The following is a 21071-nucleotide window of genomic DNA, read 5'->3' as shown; positions in this document are numbered from 1 at the left end:
TAGTTTCAATTCACTGAAAGACAAATTTAGTTTCTGTGGAAAATAAAATTAAACAATTCTTTTCTCCTAACAGCATTTTTTTAAAAATAGATGTCTCTAGCCACACTGAGTTTTCATTTATTCCTACATTTCAGCCTGGTCCTTTTGCTGATTAAACTGATAACTTTTCACCCCAGGAAGTATATTACTTATTTTACACCACTAGCGTGGGACTTACTTCAGAGTGTGGGAACAGCTAACTATTTCATTAGCATTTAGTAAATGGCAATCTAACTCTTAGAAAGTGTCCCTCCTCTCAAAGTATGTGGTTTATTCATGGGAAATATTTACTCTCCAAGTGGATCAGACCATTACAACACTGGAAAAGAGACATAATTTACCTGAAATATTACAAACACATTTTAAGAGAATAAATATTTTAATAGGCTGATTTGTGGTGAAACAAACAATGCATTTTATTAATCAACTAAATGATATTTCACTTGCAAATCAATGTTCAAATGCTATCCATTAACATGAGGTTGTTTTTATTTTATTATTAATTATTAAGTATAATAATAAATTAAGTATTAAATATAATTAATTTGTCATTAATCAATCACCAAACTGGGCAATTATCAAACAGAATGGCACAAACTGAACCCAAAGTATCTCAGTATATAAGCCACTCACTAGATTTAACAGTCATTTCATTAAATGCTGGGAAAACTTGTTTAAAGAGTTGATGGTTCAATTAAAACCCGTACCTTGAAAGCAAGAAAGAAACCAAGTACATGGGAAGCAAAACCCATGACACATTTTTTAAATCCTCTTAGAAAATAATTAGAATATGCCACCATTATCCCCTATAGAGATACACATGGAAGAAATCTAATCTAGTGTTTGTTTGCCCATATCACATGCAGCATATTTTCCTGGGGTTTAATTATATAATTTAAACAATCAAGTTGGATGTATGATCCTGTTTTCTAAATAGCAGCTAGTGACTTTAAAAATCAACACAGAATTCAAATATAAATTCCCTGAGAGCTGCTACTACCTTTCTTTTAACCATCCTATGACTTCCAGACCAGAAAACTGAACCAATACAAATAATAAAAGGAATAATAATTAAGCCATACTCTTTGTTAGGAAGTCAGTACACAAAAATTAGTTGCAGATTTGTTGATTTGTTTGTGCAATTATATTTTTCCTTCTGGGAATGTATTTTCATTTTTTTCCTATTGGTCATTGACATTCTAGAAGCAAGGGAATTCAAGACAAAATTCTTTCTCAATTACTAGTAAATTCAAGTTTATTACTGTTTTGCAAAAAAGAAAATTCATGTAATTTCTTGATGTTGATGTCAGTTACTTGATAATAAATGAACTGTGAAAGTGAATAGCACCAAATGCCATAGGTTTAATATACTTTGAAGGAAATTACAATTGCCTGGTAGAAGGGGCTGCAAGATGACAAAATGAGAGGTTTATTTAGCATCTGGGAGAAGCTTATAAAAGAGCTTAAACCCTCATTCCTTCTAACATCTTAACAGCTGTGCAGTTTCTTACAAGATATGTTTTATCGTTTCAAGAAATGCTGTTAACCTCGCAGTTTTAAAACTGAATGAACAAGGCCTCTTGGACAAATTGAAAAACAAATGGTGGTACGACAAAGGAGAATGTGGCAGCGGGGGAGGTGACTCCAAGGTTAGCCTCAATGTCACCAAGAGCGGGTAACAGTGTGTGAAGTAATAGGTGCATCTGCTAGGAGATGCAATTCAGACCTTTGAATACCATGGGAATCGCCAAATTCCTTCACAAACTTAAGTATGCAATTACTGTCAAAGCAAAAATATTTGCAAACAATATCAATTTGGGGGCACGCTAACAAACGTAACTAAAACTGTCACTTAAATCTCCGGTTTGGAAGAAGTTACAGATCAGACATAGTCCTAGGAACCTTGGTGTTAGAAAGCAGGCTTTTGAAAGTGATGAGGAGAGAGAACAGAAAGGGTCAGTCTGTCTTGTTTTCTTCACCAGAGCAGCCACAAAATATTTTTGAATAATAGCAATAGTCTAGCCTCACCTAGACCAGGTAACTTCCAGAAAGACATTTCTCCACGTAAAACTGTCAGGCTTCCATTAAATAGCAAATTACATAACAAATCAAAAGAAATTATGAACTATATGCTTCTGCCTTCCATAAATGAATCAAACTAAAGAAAGATCGGATTATAAAAACAAGACCAACTCAGCTTTATCTTTACTGCATCCATGTCATATTTCCAGCTTAATAAAATAATGTTTTATTTTTATTTCTAAGCAGTGTCTTTTAAAAAAAGGTATACATTTAGCAGAAATTATTAACCAGTGTTTCAGAACTCTTCTTCACTGTAGATAGACTTTAAAGCAATCTAGAGATGGGAATATTCTGACTGAATTTCTTTCCTTACATATCTTCAATTGGTATGTAAGAACACTGAAAATTTTAAAATATACATTCTTGCCTTTCTTTTAAATTCTAGAGTACTGCCCAAAACAAGAAACCCTGCTCTTCTTCAGGTTCTTCAGTGGTCTACAAATTCTCTCACTTGGCTGGCCACCAAGCCCAAAGAATGATGCTCTATTTAAAAGGAGTATCTGTCTATTTAACATATGGTAATGTAAAACCATCACAAAATTTTAAAGTAATTATCCTCCAATTAAAATAATTATTTTTTTAGAAAAGGAGTATCTGTCAAGGAAACTGCTAACCTCACTCTCTTTCAATGCTGATAACTTCCCCCTTGATCCTGATCTGAAAAGTCTATCAAATTCATCTCCCTTGTGCATCCTGCCAGCCCTGTTGCAGGAAGAGAAAGAATAAACTTTGCCAGATGATTATTTTGGCAATAGAAGGAGGCAGGAAAGAAGACAAAAAAACAAAATGGTGTGGACACAATTCTCATCATTCATCGACTATCCCAAAGGAGAATATGAGCCCCCTAGAGAGTCATCTGGGTTCTTCTGAGATGATTCCCCTTTAAGGCACTTCCATTCAAGACACCAACTGTTTCTTTTCTTTAGGAGTGTTAACTCTTGTATTTTGGTGCCCCAGCTTGCCTAGAACATTCCGGTCATTCTCATAAAATATAAATACATATATATACACACACATAAACAGAAAATTACTCATTTACAATAATAACCTACTCCTCTATGCAAATTAGAAATGTAAGAAAATATACTCTAATAGAACCAGAGAAAACAAAATTGAAGATATTCTATTCAGTTAGAAAAAGAAATTGTTTGCAAATTTATATTTTTTGTCACAAATATAAACAAAGTATAACATTGCTTAACAGATAAAGTTTTCCATAAAAGTAAATAATGAATTCCTGTTTTAGTGTACATTAAAAACTCGTTCCACAGAAAAATAAGCAAACAGAAGCAGAAATGTACACATAATGGAAAAAATCTATGTAACAAAAGTCATTTTAATTTATTTAAATAAGGGATTGGACAGCTCAATTGAATTTAATCTATTTGCATCCGAAACATTGTTTGGTACATAATGGACACCAAGTAAATATTTGTCATCTAAAGAAATAAATATGAGGTTAACCTTACAGTTTTCAAAAATCAAACTGCTTGCCCCTGTTACTTTCACCAAACATAAACTCTAAGATAATATTCTAAAATTTTATTTAGATATAAATTTAAGATATGAAAATATTATTTCATATCCTAATAAGTCATTTTCTGAAATGCTATAAAAATTAACATAAAATGCATGTTATTATGTTCTATTTTCCCTCAAGAATTTTGATTTCATACTACAAAAAAAATTTTAGTAGGTTGTATACTGATATAATATTTGTCACCAATAGAATGGGTAATAATAATACTACCCTCAGGAGATGGTGAGGGACAGAGAGGCCTGGCATGCTGCAGTCCATGGGGTCACAAAGACTCGAACACAACTGGGTAACTGAACAACAATAATTCTGCATCTATTTTAAAAGATGATATTTTAATTGGCCTGACCTAACTTAGAATCAAAGTAGACTACCAGGAGGCAGTTGCTGCTTTTCAATTTTTGTTCTGTACCTTCTTTGGGTGACTGATTTTCTTTTTGAACTTACCTCTCCCCTTCCATTTGGCCTGATCTTTATTGAAAAAGGTAAAAGGAGGAAAAATACTGAATTGGAAGATGATGCTGGCTTGTGGGCTTTGATAAGTATAAAGCCAAAGCAGAAGAGAAAATTAAGTGCTGCCAGTTTATCTACAATGCACATTGTGTACAGTGCACATTCAGAGATCTCAAGTATACAATTTATCTGATGTGATCTGATTTTGAGATATACAGTCTTAGTAGGAAAAACTTAACTTTCCTAACAGTGACTCATCTGGTGAAGGGGGAAAAGCATGGGAAGCTGTACCACACATGAATAGGTTCCAAGGAGGAGCCAATTGATCCACCTGTTATTTACAGGACTGTAACAAGGAAAGATATCTCCAGACTTTCACACAGTGGCATAATAGTAAAGTTGTGTTTTACCTGGGCCATGCACCAGTATCTGTGGGTAAAAAAAAATTATGTACTATTCTTTCCATCAAGGAGCTTATGATTTAATATAATCGACAACTAAATTATTTAGAGTCACAGTGACGGCTTCCATTTTCAGCCCATGGCTACAAAATAATCAGCTCAACTGATAGCCGTTCCCAGAACATGACCAAAGTATCCCTCAACCAGGTTCCACAAAAGAAATAAGGAAAAAAGTCTGATATGTAAAATGAAATAAAGTGGAAAGGCATGATTTGGGAGAGGATGAATTTGTTTGTTTGAAAAATTACTCATTTGAATATTATAGTGCTGCGGCCATTTTTATGATCATAAGAAAACCATACTCATTTTTGTGAATAACAGAAATTCCCTAATTGACAATGAACCAAATTATAAGTTTCATTGCAGTGTCTAAAAGTCATATCCCCTTTGATTAATCTGATATGATTTAGTCTGAGCACAAACCATACACAGAATTTTATCCCTATTTCTGTGTCAATTGTTTAAACCAGGTTCTAATAGGAAATTTTGGCAATGTTTATAAACATTGATGACCCATAATGCTAATACTACCTACAAAATTATTGATTTTTTGCTTGTTTTATACTTTATTCTCCTCATATATATAACATACATATATAAAAAATAGGCATACTCATAGATATAGATATTTATATTAAAGCCATTTTGTAAATGTGATTACCAAATAATGAGTTATTTAGGAGTATAGTAAATCCCATAATATGCAGTTTTTAATTTGACACTTTAAAGAATACAGCCTGACTTTAAAATATGTTATACTTGCAAATGGCCTTATCCACAGCCATGGAAACAAATGCAATAAAAAAGGAATTATTATGGAAAACATGCATTCATAAGCAGGAAAAAATGTATTAAACAAAGATCAGTCAGGAAAGCTAACCCTTAGAGAAGGATTTTCCTAGTAATGAATTCCTTGCTCAGTGTCTGACATTTCACCACTTGACCATTAAGTTTGGTTATTGATAAATATCTTATACTCAAAATTCTAATCCAATTTTATCCTCTAAAACCAGACTACTGGAGTGAATAGCAGAAAGGACAAAGAGGCAAGGGAAAAATGAAGCAGGTAGGAGAAATAATACCTTAGGAAGGGAGAGAGGTAAGTCAAAGGTAGTCTTCATTTAATCCATAGTTTTGCGTTTAGCTGTCCCTTCTATAAGAAACTTTAAGGAAACTGCTTTCAGTTTCCTTCTCTTTTCAGCATTAAATCTTCCTCTTCCCACCACAACCCTTTCAAGAAGTACAATGTGAAGATAATGGTCACTTTGCAAAAAAAAAAAAAAAAAAGAAGTACAATGTGGGCTAATATAATGTACTCTATGCTTGCGTGCTCAGTCGCTTAAGTCATGTCTGACTCCTTGTGCCCCCAAGGACTGTAGCCTGCCAGGCTCCTTTGTCCATGGGATTTTCCAGGCAAGAACACTGGAATGGGTTGCCATTTCCTATTCCAATAATGTACTCTGTACATGTGTTAAAAAGGCTTTAGTGGGCTAGCTTGATGACCAAAAAACCCTTAGTGTCAGTTTTAAAAAGTGCTTGTCCTGGATTCAAAATAATTCAAATGTAATAATTTTACAGAGCACCTAACCTGAGTCAGATACCCTTGTAAATATTTTACGAAGATGAGTGATATATGTCTTCTATTCTCGAAGTTCACAGTTCACCAACCAACACGCAGGTGTGGTTTTATAACAATCACTTAATAAATGGAAGCAGTAGATGTATGTGGAGGTAGGGAGGTTATAGATAGTAAAATCTAAAATAACTGGGGCTAACCAAGGACTCCAGTTATCCATAATCCTCACCTCACCCCACCCCCAAACTCAGTTTTTAGTACAAAGTTTTAAATCATGCTAACGTTAGATTTTAATCCAAAAAATGATATAATATTCTAGAAATGTGGCAATTGTATATTTTTAAATTGGAAAATAAACCCTGTAAGATATTATAATATTGATACAAAAATTAAATTGAATTCAAAAACCATATAACTGAAAAGAAAAACATACTTTAGAAACTTTTTTCAGAACCAACAATACCTTAAAAAAGTGAATTTTAGTTTAACTGTTAATCAGAAAACTCAATAAACCATAAATTCCTATTTCTTGAGTCTTCTGTTGTTAAAATTTTTAATTACGCAGGCTATGAAAGTAGACCATTACAAACCCTGATTCAGCTCCTTCCTAGATGTGCCTAGATAAGTTAACCTTTCTGTGTTTTGATTTCCTTATTTGTAAAATATGGGTGATAATAGCAACTAAACATGTAAAATACTTTTAATAGTCCCTTGGTACATAGTAAGTGCTCAGTAAGTGTTAGGAATCATCATCAGCATCATTATTAGTGCATTACCTAGTTCTGTAGATAGGTTTGTGGAATTAATTCCCTTGTAACCAAATAGATACATACTGTGTTTCTCCAAATGGATTCAACTTTTCCTAGAAGTGAGGCATTAGGTGATACAGCCAGACAAAATGATTGTGGCAGCCTTAAAAATGTCAAGAGGAATGCAAGCAGTCTCTCTTTGAATGTTTGTAAAAAGCAAAAAGAAATGAAAACCAAACAACCACAAAAAACAGAATAATAATATCTGTTGTTATAATAACAACAGAAGGTCCTACATGTTACTGCTTGCCATCCATCTCCTTAGCCTTTATTCTACACACAGAGGTTAACATGGGAATGAAAAAAGCATTCTTAGATTCCTCAGAACACTGATACTGACTGACCAGTGAACATTTCCTCTCTGAGACTCCTTGTATAATATTTAGTATTGAAGGACTCAAAGACAATAGAAAAAAGAAAAGGAATTTTATCGTATGAAGAGTCTGTCTATTTATGAAATTTTGGTTATTCCTAATCTATCATATATTTGTTGGTAAGAATTTATAGAGTATAAAATAGTCACTGCACTTCAGAATATATTCATATGGTAGATTTAAGATAGATGAAAATTATTTCTGGTGATATTTAAATTAAATACTGCAATTCAGAAGGAAAGTATCAGCATTGGCTTACACTTTAAAATAATGATTTACATATTTGTCTTATAAGGACTTTCCTCTGTATAAGGTGGCTCTGTGTCAGTAACACTTGAATCAGAATCACCCTCATCTTTAAATTAGGTCTTGGATGAGAGTGGCAGAGGAGTCAATTTAATGATGGATACTTACAGTATCCATACTTTTAAAGCATAAAGCAAAATTCCACTAGCTGAATAATGATGCCTGCAAGAAACCAGTCCTATCTAGCTTCTATTTTTTTAAGTCTGTCAACCTATAGCCACTTTTGAAGAGAGATTCTAGATTTTGAATGACTCTACATTTATGGTGGGAAAATTGAAAATGCTGAAGAAACTCAATCCAGGCTAATAGTTTTGGATTCACAGTAATTGCATACATTTTATTTAAAAATCCTCCCTAGCAGTATGTGCCTGTTACCTAAAGCGATGGAGCAGGCCCCAGTTTTATGTCTGATTCGAAACCTGGGCCTACAGTACAAGACATAACACCTACTGTGGCCTCTGCTCTGTCACTTTGCCATGCGATTCTAATGTAGTTTTACTTGAATAACATAAAATAACATATATAATGTTATTTATGTTATTTTCCACGTGAAGAACTCCTGTAAACCTTGCCGTTTTGAAACTCAGTGAGGCAGGCGTCTTAGACAAGCTGAAAAACAAATGGTGGTACGATAAAGGTGAATGTGGACCCAAGGACTCCGGAAGCAAGGTCAGTCACTGCAGTTCGGGGCCTCCTCTTGTGTTCACAAATCAGTAAATGGGAGCAATTGTCAAGAGTATATGGAAACAGTAAAAACTAAATGTTTCTCTATACCTATAAACTAGAAACTAATGCAATGATTTAAGCAACAGGGATTATCTTTTCAGAAAATTGCAAACTGCTCCCCAATATTAAGGCTTTTAAATAAACTTAAATTAACTGTAAAAATATATAAAAAAATAAAATTCCTATATTATTCTCAAATATACGTACCACTAATAACAGTAGTACTTTCAGGTTTGATTTTTGTTTATTTGTTTTGGAGGCAAAGAACATCAAATCTATTATTTCAAGAACTGATGTATTCTCAAAACAGGAAATGGGAAATTAGTCAGTAGTCTTCTACAGAAAGAAAATTTTAAATATTAAATGTTTCTTATTCAGAAGTTCAGTCTTTTGTCTGTTTTGCCAATCATTCCACTTTAGTTTGAAGATGATCTGTTATATTTTCGTTCTGACAGATAAACAGAGTAAAATTTTCCAATTCTCTTCTATCAAAGTTATTTTAATAAATCAATGTTTATGAATAATACCCTCAACTTCTAAGATCTCATTCATGCAGAGATCTTATATCAATTATTTTTAGAACAATACAGGAACTTATAAGTCTGATTCTGTTGAGTACAAATGAAAATAGTGTTACAGTTATGTTTTCATTTAAAGAACAAACTGTGGCAGTTTATCATTGAATCTAAATACCTGCATAAATTAATAGGACATAATGCTTGAAAGCCATGGTTGAGGATTTTTGAAATATTTTTTCTATATCTTCTTTTAGAAAGAAAAAATCTATTAGCTATCCTACGACATTAAATAAGTGAATTACATATATAGGAAAACTTCAATTAATTTAAGAAAGAGATAAAGTAATATTAACTGATCCCTTTTCAAGCATCTCCCTGTGTTTTAATCACTTTTGTCTGCCTTTGAACCAGAGTGGAATGAGACTAGCTTGGCCGAATAATGAAAAAGCTATTTCAAACCTTTATGTAAAGTCAGAAAAGCACAAGTACTTAATTTTTAAAATGAAGTTATCCTAAATTTTTGCTCTAATCAGTTGATATCATAGCTTAGTAGATATAATGTACATAATACTTAAGTTAAACATTCTCTAATAAAATTAATTAAGTTTGCACAAGACACACAACTGAGAAGATGATGGCCTCAGGGCATTCTTCAGGTAGTTAACCTAAAATACCTACTCAAATAATTTTATATAATATATATTTACAATTTGTGAAAAATATGAATTATTGTTATAATTTTAATATCTTCCAATAATATGCTTGACTATTTCTGAATTTATTATAAAATAATATGTATATGAAAGCTCTGGAGAATATATGTTTAAAATATTAACTGATTAAGCATTTTAAAGTGAAATAGAATCATATTTTAAAATCAATAAAAATAGTTTTAACTCTGTCCACAAATGACTTATTTTTCAATTGATCATGGAAAAATTTGTATATTTTTTAAAGATACCAATGTGCTGCATAAATAGTATATAATATGTTAAAGTGCCATATTCCAGCAGATTTCCCAAACAAATGTGACTAAAAGAACAAACAACGTGTACCTACACTGTTTGCATATATTCAGTGAATTCATGATAAATAAGATGTGAAACTATTCGCTTAAAGTCCCTTACTTCTTTAAGTAGGAAGCATGAAGTTACCTTTATTCAAAAAAAAAAATCAAACATTAAAAATGTTTTAATGGAAGGAAAGGGAAAACAGTTTCCCTTCTCATGTAATTGGGTTTTAAGCATGTCATTTTCAAACTTAACAATAATAAGCCCACTTCTGCTACCCTATGCTTATATATAGTTAAGTATAGTGCTCTTCTTTATACAGTTAACAGTGATAAAATGTTACAGATTTTATTGAATGTAATTATACACAATTTATTGTTTATCATCATAATTTCATTTCTCTCAAGAACTATAAGCTTTATGTTTAAATTCATAGTGTTACACTAGTGACTTATACATGTTAAATAATTTCAGGTTAAATTACATTGACTTTAATTAGCTGTTTGGATTTCCTGTGTTCTTTCACCTTCTGGATGTGACTTTCCACAGTTAACTGAGATGTCTTTATCCCCCCAGGACAAGACGAGTGCCTTGAGCCTGAGCAACGTAGCAGGCGTCTTCTACATTCTGGTTGGCGGCTTGGGCTTGGCAATGCTGGTGGCTTTGATAGAGTTCTGTTACAAGTCCAGGGCAGAAGCGAAGAGAATGAAGGTGGCAAAGAGTGCAAAGACTTTTAACCCAACTTCCTCGCAGAATACCCAGAATTTAGCAACCTATAGAGAAGGTTACAACGTATATGGAACCGAAAGTATTAAAATTTAGGGGTAGGACGTAGGGCCACTACAGTGAGTGGGTGATGCATTCTGTAAATGGAGTGTTGTGACCTGTCTGTCCAGTGATGGTACTGCTTGCTTCTAATTTAGAGCTTTATATTTTTGAAAACTTCAGTGCACAGTGGTTCAGTTTTATTTGGCTGCAGATGTACTGTTCAAAACTTTATGTTACCAATAGATATCTGCATTGAAAGGGTTTGAAAGACAAAAGTAAACCTCCAGAATTGCTCTCTAAAATGATTTAAATAATTTTGATATTTGGCAAAACCAATACAATATTGTAAAGTTTAAAAATAAAATAAAATTTAAAAAAAAATAAAGTAAAAAAAAATAAATAAAATAAAATTATTTAAATAGTATATTCTATCTGAAAATTGGGAGAAATTTGAAATTAGATCTGAATTTTCTTGTACACAGAACAGGCTTGTCTTCTCTGGAACAATCTAATCCTAACAAAATAAGCATAAAATTTTTTCAAATTATCAAAGCCTAGACAGTTGCCTCTTTTGATAAGGGTGTGTTGTTTTCTGAGAAAATACATGTAAAATCTCCAGGGCACATAGTAAACACTCGGTGAGTTTTAGCTCCTCTTCTGGTTTCTTTTATATTAGCCATCTTTCTATATTTTTAGAGGGAAACCCTGATGTTTGTTCATCTAGCAGTAGTCCTTGAACCAGACCTTTAGGCAGGAGTGACCATCAGAATATTGACTACAATTCACATTTATTAGATGAAATTCAACTTTCATTCTCACAACATGACTAAAAGGTGAATAAACTTTTTAGGCAATTTTTTCATCAAAAATGTCAGCAATATATTTTCTTTAGGAGAGACACAGTAGAAATAAAACCTGCAATGAGTTTTTATTGACTTTTGTTTTCATTTCCACTGCTTTTGTGTGAGCCAGATCAGTCTCACTTACATCTTCTCACCATGTGACAATAAAAAAATTATAAGCATGCAGTGAAACACAAGATGAAGTTCATTTTTTAAGACTCTAAATGTCCAGTGCTTTTTCCCTTTGATGATACAAAATGAATTTAAAATAAGATCTGGAAGCATTTGTTGTTGCTTTTCTTAAAATCAGGCCTCTAAAACCCATTTTCTGAAATTGTATATAAGAGCCATTCTGATTACAATGATAAATGAAAATTTGAACCCGCAAGAGACATTTAGTGCCTGAGGTATCCTAGAGTCAAATCCAATAGAATTTTTCTAAGAATAAGATGTATGCCTGAAGTTATGCCAGATAAATGTGCCCAATTTTTATATTTATTTTTTTTTTCTTTTAATCTTTTAATCATCTCAGTGTGGAAAAATTCTTTTTAACTGTGACACAAAACCCAGAAGGCACAAAAATTTATTTTATCACACACAGAGTTAAAAGGATAAACTGAAGAAAATACTTACAATTTACATCCTGAAAGGCTATTTTTCCTTACATATGAGTCAAGTACCAAAAAACAGTGGAGAAATGGGCAAAGATGAGAGAGTTCCCTGGTAGCCTAGTGCCTAGTGGTTAGGAGTCCAGGCTTTCACAGTGGTGGCCCAGCCAGGTTCGGTCCCTGGTAGGTGAACTGAGATCCCACAGGCCAGGTGGCCCAGCCCAAAAAAGGCTACTGAAATACTTGTTAGCATCTTAAAGCAAAGAACAAAAGCTACTCCTTTAAATCAAGATCTAATTGCTTTTATCCATAATCTAGAAATAGAATAGTGACTGAGTACAATTGCACATAGACAAGCCCAAAGTTTTTCTTTCCAAATTTTGTGGAAAGAATTGATCATGAAATTGTCAATTCACTCAGATCAGAATGTTTAGAGCATGTTTTTTCTAATAGCAGAAAAGCAAACTGATAAGGTCAAGTTTTCTTAGTCATTACAGTAATGCTTTCATCTTAATATTTACAGAACTGAGGAGAGATTTTTTTCCAAACAGAAAAATAATATGTGACAAGTTTTTAGAGCCAATTATTTGGACTTCATTCTGTGATGAATTTCATAAAATATATTTTTAAATTTACCTTTAGCATAACAAATGCATTCTACAAAAATTCTAGAAATGCTCACATATGACAGTTCAATGCAAAGTCCTGGGGAATTGCTAGAAAGAGATATGCATTCTTATAAGAAAGACTTAATAGCATTCGGAGCAAATTAAATGATATGCACTTGTAGAGATTTGAGAGTAAGCATTTTTAGTTGTACTCCCATATTACATGGCTTTTTCCTTTCAAAAATTCTACTGAGCATAATTATGAAAATGACTGATAATTTAGATAATATTTAGTGTCAGAATTTCAAAAACAAAATCTGAATGTTTACTCTAAATGTAATTATCCCTCAAGGAAACACATAAATAAAGTTACAGCCATTGCCACAACAATCCAACCAGACTCAGACTATATGGTAAATTTATAAGAAAGTTTTGTAGTTTGAGTAGTCTCAATAAGGTCACATAAAGATGAACAGAAATGACATTTTATGTAAGAAGCCGGAGATTTAAGTGTAGAATATAAGAATGCTGAGAACTAAGAACACGAAGATTTAAAGAGAGAATAAGCAGTTGGCAGAATTATCAGCACTCAATTGCATTAATCTATAGAGAAGGAACGATTACTTGAGAGGATATGGAATCCTTCCCATTTTTTATATTTTCATTTCCTTATACCGGCAATCAAGAAAATAAAAGGAAGAAACAGATTTTATGACAAATCTTCCTGAAAAGTCACAATGCTTTTAATTAGTATTAATAAATACTAAATTCCCTCTTCAAAAAAACAAAACTAATACATTTTTTACATAATTGTTTTACTTAATATTAAATGTTTAAAAGGAATCTGAAGAAACAAATTCAGACTGCCATCTTGCTTGGTTTGTTTTAATTTAGTGATGAGTAGTTCCTGTAGAAATTGTCTCCTGACTCCTGATTATAAAGATAAATAGATTTTAATTTTTGAGATTGTTCACTAAAGGCAAACTATAATAATGACCTTGGTGTTTATCATAGATATGTCAGTAGCATTTTGACTTCAAGTTTCTGAAATTATCAGGGTAAATGATCATTAAAACTTTTCATTATAACATTTTTAATCCAATTTTTATTTCATATTTAATATATCATTATTCTAATATTTAAGGTACAACATGGAATAAATACAAGGATGGAAATTCCAAAAGAACTGGGTAAACTTAAATTCATAGCAAGGAATTAAGATACAATATGAATTATGGGAAAATTATGATCTAAACTACAACAAACTTAGGGAATATCTCCTTTACCTTATTTTCTCTTGAGTTAACATTAAAATTCAGCAACTAGAAAGAATTTAAAGTCATGAATGAGCAGTCAGTAGATTTCAATAATAATGCTTTCTGTTTCTCCTCAGTGTAGTATTATTACCTGCTACCTAATATGACAGAGCAAGAATATAATGAGGATTTCAAAGACCTGACCCCATAACATCAATCTGGGAAGTTTCCCAGTGATGACCATTCATGAAGCATTGAAACATGCCCCCTTTCAGTGCACTTCCCTTTAAGCACTTAAAGCTGCTTAAAATATGAGCCTTAACTTCCATTATAGGCATAGAATGAACTTTATGTGACTGATTTGCCTTTCTATAGCTGTCTATAGCAGCTGTAGGGAATGAGTGAAAGCATCTGTGGATAGATCTGTGTTCTATAAACAGGAAGATCTGTTATAAATAGTCTACATAGAGTTCCCTTAAACAATTCATCATGATTTTAAGAGTACAATCATTTAACTGCTAAGATATTTTCTAACAGAAAAAAGAAAAGATACAAAGAAAGATTGCTGTCAAACTTAAGGGACCTTCTAAGTTCAACTGGAAATACTAAGGTGTAGATCACAGCAAGTTATAAGATGTGTCTGCCCAGATTTGTCAAACAAAATCTTGCAAGATTTTAGAAAATTAGTTCTTAAACAGGACCAGTAACTCCAGAGTGATTTATTCTTCCAGATCGTTGAGTTTCTTTTTCCTGTGAAAAGTAGTTTTAATATGACCCAAAAGAGTATGGGAAAAAAATGCAGATGTCTAATTATTGATATTTTGGTGTTTGTTGTGTCATATTTTGCTGAAAAGACAGAAATATTGTAACACTCCACATTCTTTCTGTTTCCTTTCCATGCAACCCAGCTGACCTTTTCTGAAGCCATAAGAAACAAAGCCAGATTATCCATCACTGGGAGTGTGGGTGAAAACGGTCGCGTCTTGACACCCGACTGCCCTAAGGCTGTACACACTGGAACTACAATTAGACAAAGTTCAGGATTGGCTGTCATTGCATCGGACCTTCCATAAAAACCAAAAAAATAATTGAGTGCCTTAATTAAACTGTGTTTGTGACTGATGGAAACGCAGCCCTGAGGGACAGGCTAAGAGCAGGTCTTTGCTCAAACAATCCTTTGGCTGAGAGCGGGAAGTTCGTCCTAAGGCGCCAAACATCAGCAACGTGTGCATGAGCTCAGCTCGAAAACCCAAACTCAGATTTTATATCAGGAAAACTCACAATTTAGATTTTTTTGGGGTAGTGGGGGCGGGGTGGGGTGGGGGAGGAGCTGGGATGGGTGTATCAACAGCAACAAATTTTACTTGAGTGGACTTAAAAACTAATCAGACATGCAAGTTAGCACATTAAAGTGTGAAGTTCTTGCTCAGAAAGGCCTCCGTCTTCTCTTCAAGGCATAAAATAGTTATAGAAGTCAGTGAATATGCTAACCTGTGTCTCCAGAACACCCATATAATTCAATGGAAGACTATCCAGCTGAGAAAACAAATCACTATACTCTGACAAGAAATAATAAACAAACATGTAAATCCTGTGGAAAAAAAAAAACTTAAAGGAAGTAATTACACTTACTTTGGAGAAAACAAATACTGAAACATGCTTGCTTTTTAACTGACATAAATTCAGTAGAGGACAACACAATTCTTTTTTCTAACCATCTTAGGGAACAATACATTGCAATAATTGAAATAAATGCCATCACTGTAATAAACTTTAGAGACTTTTTTAAAATAAAAGTTGTTGGTCATTTTGTTTGCTGTAACCTTCACTCTGTCACATGAGTCAGTGTCCACAGATTGCATTTGTCTCACTACCAGGAACAAAATGAAGACAACATTAACGTAAAATCATCAGTCTACAATGTAGAACCAGAAGATACTATGGGTCACTCATGTTATCAATATTATTTATAATCTTGTTCTGTGTACAAAATTGTGGTTTTTGTACCCACCAAAAAGAATAAACAATATTTACATTCTTACAATATTTACAGAGCTTAGAGTTTTTTCTTATCACTATAAAAATTATTTGAGAAATTATGAGACTATAGGTGGGATAGTAAAAGTAAACTGTGGGCCATATTGGAAAATGTAGTTAGCCCTTATTATTTTTGCATAGTAAGCTAATTTTTTACACAGATCTTTGCCTCATTAGCAGTTAAATTGTCAAAGATGGAACGTTTGAATTGGGGAATTTAATCATTGTCATAATAACAACATACCCCATAATTATGTACTGAAATTTTACTTGGCTATATTTTGCTGCATAAAATAATGTGCCTCTTGAGCTTCTCTCCACATTCCCATTATTTGTTTAAATCATTTGAAGGCACTAATCAGTTTGTGGTAGAAAACATATGAAGAATTAGTCTTTGTTTTCAATTGAAAATTGTGAAGAAAATTATACATGATTATTTACAAAAATCACCTTAGCTATGTAGGGATTAAATTAACTCAGTTCAAAAGGAAGCTTAGATCATTTGAAATAATAAGTACAACATCGATAAACATCGCAACACTTAGAGATCTTGGCAGAAAGCACAAGATAGGATGATTTTGGAAGTTTGGCCTTGAAGGATGAGTTGAGTTTCATAGATGTTGAAAGCCTTACAGGTGAGCGATGACCCAATACTTAGATTGTCAATGGACTGTTTAAAGAGTGTATGCAACAGGAAGGGCTTGGAGAGAAATGGGTGTGATATCATGGAAGACAAACTTGGAAAAGGTGAAAGACTGATCACCTTGCTTCAATTCTCAAGATTCCCATCCCCCACTCAATTTCTGTGCTGCAGTAACAGCAATCCTAAAAAGTGCAAATCTGATGGCGCATGCACACGCACGTGTGTGCACACACATGCAGACACACACAGAGTTCCCTCAGGAAAAATTGCAAGCTCTTGAGCAAAGCAAATGAGTCACTTTATAACCTGACCCTTACTTATTTCTTCCATGAACTCTCTCACCTCCTACCCAACCTCTGCTGCCCATGAAAAACCTCAGAAGCAGGGACACTGCATTTACTATTTCCTCAATCTATAACACTTTCCTATCTTCTCTTTACCTGACTAACTAGTGCTCATCCTTCAGTACTCAAATCATATTTAACCTGTCACAGGAAGATTTCCATGACTGTCTACCAGTCCCTGCCTATGAGACTGAGCTAGGTGCCCTTTTGATGTTTTGTCATCATCACAGCACTTACCATGCTGCATTGTAATTGCCTGTGTACTTGTCTGTTTAACTACTAGACTGTAAGCCCTTTGAGGGCAGGGACTGTGTCTATCTTGTTCACAGTTGTACCCCCAGCACCCAGCACAGTGCCTGGCATATTGTAGGTGCTTAATAAATATTTGTTGAATGAATGAACTGAATTGGATTGAATCAAATTAATTTAGTAGAAACAAAAAAGACATCTTTCCTCATTAACAGTCTTTTTCTCATTAACAATGTGTATTAAGTACACAGTGAGTTAAAAAGAAGAGTAAAGTTTGGCTGATTTCATGACATTGTCTACTTCACTGTCTACCACACTAAAAAAAGATGATCTGATGAATTCTATGACCAGATGGGAAGGTATTCCATGTAATTTTATCTACTTGTGAAATAATTTGTTTAGTTAGAGAAATTGTCATAGATAATTAAGGTTTTAGCCATACTTCTAAAAGTAGCTTTCATTTAAGTCACTGAGTGGATTAGTGGTATACATTTAAGAAGTTATATTTCTTATAGTTTTATTTCTATATTAATAATTCTATTATATAGTTGAATTTCTGTATTTCTTATAGAATAATTTTGCCAAAAACAAAATTTAAAATTTGGCTTTATTAAAAAGTGATATCTGTCTGGACTCCAATCTGAGGAAATGCTATAAAACTAGGAAATGTTGTTTAAAAACACTTAAGTTTAAACTCTTAGTTCTATAAAGCAAAGAACTCAATTACCAAGCAAGCATGATCACCATCTAGGGCAGAACTTCCTGAACATATTAGGAAAAGCCAATTTTGAAACTACATCAGCAAGTACATGATGACCACATTTGAAAGATATTGAGGCCTCAGGAGAACCACTTTATTGCACCCAGTTCAATAGCTACTAATTGAAAATGGCACACTGTTTGCATTTGCTTCAAGCTTGCTGCAGGCTGCTGCCTTGGTCGTCCACCCATTGACTGTCAACTTATTCCATTTCCCAAAGGCATAGCACACAGTAGGTGTTCAATACATTTCTCAATGCATAAGCATAACTTTATATAGTCAATATCAGTGAAAAAATTGTCTGTTTTCCTGGAAAACAGAATATCCCAGTTGGAAAAACCAATAAAGCATCAGTAAGAATAAAAGCTAAATGAAAAGTTATATCCAGGAGAGTTTCTGAAAAGACAAATTGAAATTGCACAGATTCATTTTCCTTATATTTATGAATATAATGCTGCATGAAAAATGTGCCTTTTTGTGCACATTCATAAACAGGCTTTAATTTCATATAGTCCAGGAGGCTAGAGTACATAGCATTTGTAAAACCAAATGCAAATTTAATCAGTGGTATGTGTATGTATTTTCTAAACAGCTAGTACCAGAAATCTTTTCAAAAGAGAACTGCTCTTTAAGAAAATATTTTGATAAATTATGAAGAGCAAGAGATGAGATTTGGAAATTATATCTCAAAAAAACAAAGAGCTAAATTACTTTCCATGAAATAAGAACAAACCTGTTTATTTATTTATCTTGTTTTGATTTTATTTCCTTTGGGTGAAAAAATGGACTGAGAAATGAAAAATAAAAGATAAGGGAAAAAAGCAACATAAAGAGAGTAGAAATTTAGGTAAAAGGCCAATAGAAATCCCCTAGGTAACCAAAAAAACTTATGGGAACAGGAATGTATGGTATATGATTTTTCCATGGTAGTTATTTAATTTTTGATGTATTTCTTCTTCTCAGGACATAAATCACCCAGCTGATTTCACCACCATTAAGATGTCCACAAACATCTATATATTAGCTCAGAAATCCTTATCTTTCGTTCCAGCCTCACTTATACAATTCTCTAGTGGTTAGCTCTTTTTGACTTAATTACAACTTGTCAAATTGTCACTCTACATTCCTACCTCCTTTTATCTGTCTCAGTGAGTGGCACTAACATTTATCTCATCTCCCAAATTTAAAAAGTGGGAGTGATTCCAGAATGCTTTTCTTCATCATTCTCACGTATCGACATCTTAACTTTCTTGCATACTCTAAATATCTCCTTACTCTGTCCCATGCCCTTCATCCATACAATGACTGACTTAATCAAAGACTCGATCTCTCACTGTTACTACTACAGTTGTATCCTATTAGGTTTCCTTGCTTCCTTTCTCACTTATATCTTCCTTAGTTCATTTTCTATGTGGCTGTCAGAGAGAATTTTCCAAAACATAAATATGATCCTATAACCTTCCTGATTAAAATAACTCAGTGTCCATTCTGTGAGGCCTATAAATATCTCCAGTATGTTCTCTCATCTGCACTTCATTCCATTAACACCAAATTACCGTAAGAGCTCGTTTTCAGAATACTTCATGTTCTTTCCCTTTTAAGTTTTGCCAATTATTACTTCTATCTGAAATATGTCTGTTTCAGAAAGGATTCCTAATTATAACCAACAGAACCACTTTCATCCAGGTAAGCAAAAAGTGAACTTATTAATAAATACTAGAGAATTCACAAAACTTCTCGGAAACACAGAGTCAGACCTGAAGGAAAAGCAGCCAGGAATAATGCATAAATTATATCTCTGATCTGCCCCTAACCACCAGTGGACACATATATCAGAACAAAGACACTGGACAAGGGACACTGTTGTTAGGACTTCTGTTTCAACTGCCTCTGAAGATGAGGTGCCTCCCAGCATATTCTGTTACTTTCTCAGGAAATAGGCTCCTAGCATGACCTCTTTCCAATTAAAATTTCAGGCATGAAATATCTAACTGGTGTTTTTAGGTGACAACTCGGTTCTCTTCTTCCTTTTGCATCCTAGGGAGACAGGGAAACCAAACACTGGCTTCCACTTTAGGAAAACATATTATGGAAAATAAATGTAGGAAGATATTCAAAAGAAGCTGAGTGGGCACAAAGTGCGGCATATACCATCTGTCCCTTTGTGCCTAATTCCTACTCATCCAACAAGGATGATAGTTAGATTGTAGAAATAATATCTTTGGTATACATTCCTGATTATTTCAATTTGGAGATCCCTCTTTTTTATTTACCTATGTCCTATGTGTACCTCTATAATAGGATTTATGCCACTGTTGTTGTTCAGTCACCAAGTTGTGTCCGACTCTTCACGATTCCATGGACTGTAGCATGCCAGACTTCCCTATCCCTCACCATCTCCCGGAGTTTTCCCAAGTTCATGTCCATTGAATTGGCAATGCTATATAACCATCTCATCCTCTGTCACCCTCTTTTCCTCCTGCCCTCAGTCTTTCCAAGCATCAGGGTCTTTTCCAATGAGCCAGCTGTTCACATCAGGTCACCAAAGTATAAAATAGCCACTGTTACATGGTTATTTTTATAAACTTCTTCACTTTATCTTTCTACACTCTTTGGTTCCAGAGGCAACAAGTATTAAATCAGCCTTAGACTCAGACAGAATTAAGTGTACATCCTTGTTTAGGCATTTACTTCTCTAACCTCTGGGGGAAAAAAAGCCTATTGTTTGATATATAAAATGGAAACAAGAATACCTAACATTTGATGCTGCTGTGAAGTTGAGAATGTCAATTACAAATTGGCACATGCCATGGGTGCTTGCCATCTACCTCGACAGGAATTAGATCATGTGCTGCTTCAGTTGCCAACCTTCCACACCCCCTGGAGGAGTTCAAGGTGGAGAGCAGAAATGAGGTGCTCTTTGCTCAGGGGATAACTGGTAGTACAGGATTTCAGATACCTAGATATTCTCAGGAGCTGATTTCATGAGCCCAATTCTTATATCTCCTCATATCTAGAAAAGCACTAAAATCCTTCATGGTGACAACTGTTTCTCATGCCTAGCA

The 21071-nt window shown here is 33.6% G+C and overlaps 1 protein-coding gene across 2 annotated transcripts in view; it reads left to right on the top strand.

Moving 5' to 3' along the window:
* Window positions 1-15046, top strand: part of GRIA4 (glutamate ionotropic receptor AMPA type subunit 4) — a 678251-nt gene extending 663205 nt beyond the window's left edge. Inside the window, exons 14-16 of one of the 2 annotated variants that reach the window (XM_055547461.1) lie at window positions 8192-8306; window positions 10468-10602; window positions 14882-15046. In XM_055547461.1, the coding sequence (XP_055403436.1) occupies window positions 8192-8306; window positions 10468-10602; window positions 14882-15046 (415 nt within the window). Of the gene's footprint in view, window positions 1-1573; window positions 1689-8191; window positions 8307-10467; window positions 10603-14881 lie in introns of both variants that reach the window. The other variant, XM_055547460.1, reaches the window with a different exon arrangement.
* The last annotated feature ends 6025 nt before the right edge of the window (window positions 15047-21071 follow it).

Source organism: Bubalus kerabau, chromosome 15, assembly GCF_029407905.1.
Source record: "Bubalus kerabau isolate K-KA32 ecotype Philippines breed swamp buffalo chromosome 15, PCC_UOA_SB_1v2, whole genome shotgun sequence".
Lineage (NCBI taxonomy): Eukaryota > Metazoa > Chordata > Mammalia > Artiodactyla > Bovidae > Bubalus > Bubalus kerabau.
Note: the sequence above shows the minus strand (reverse complement) of the source record. Positions and strands in the feature narration are given on the sequence as shown.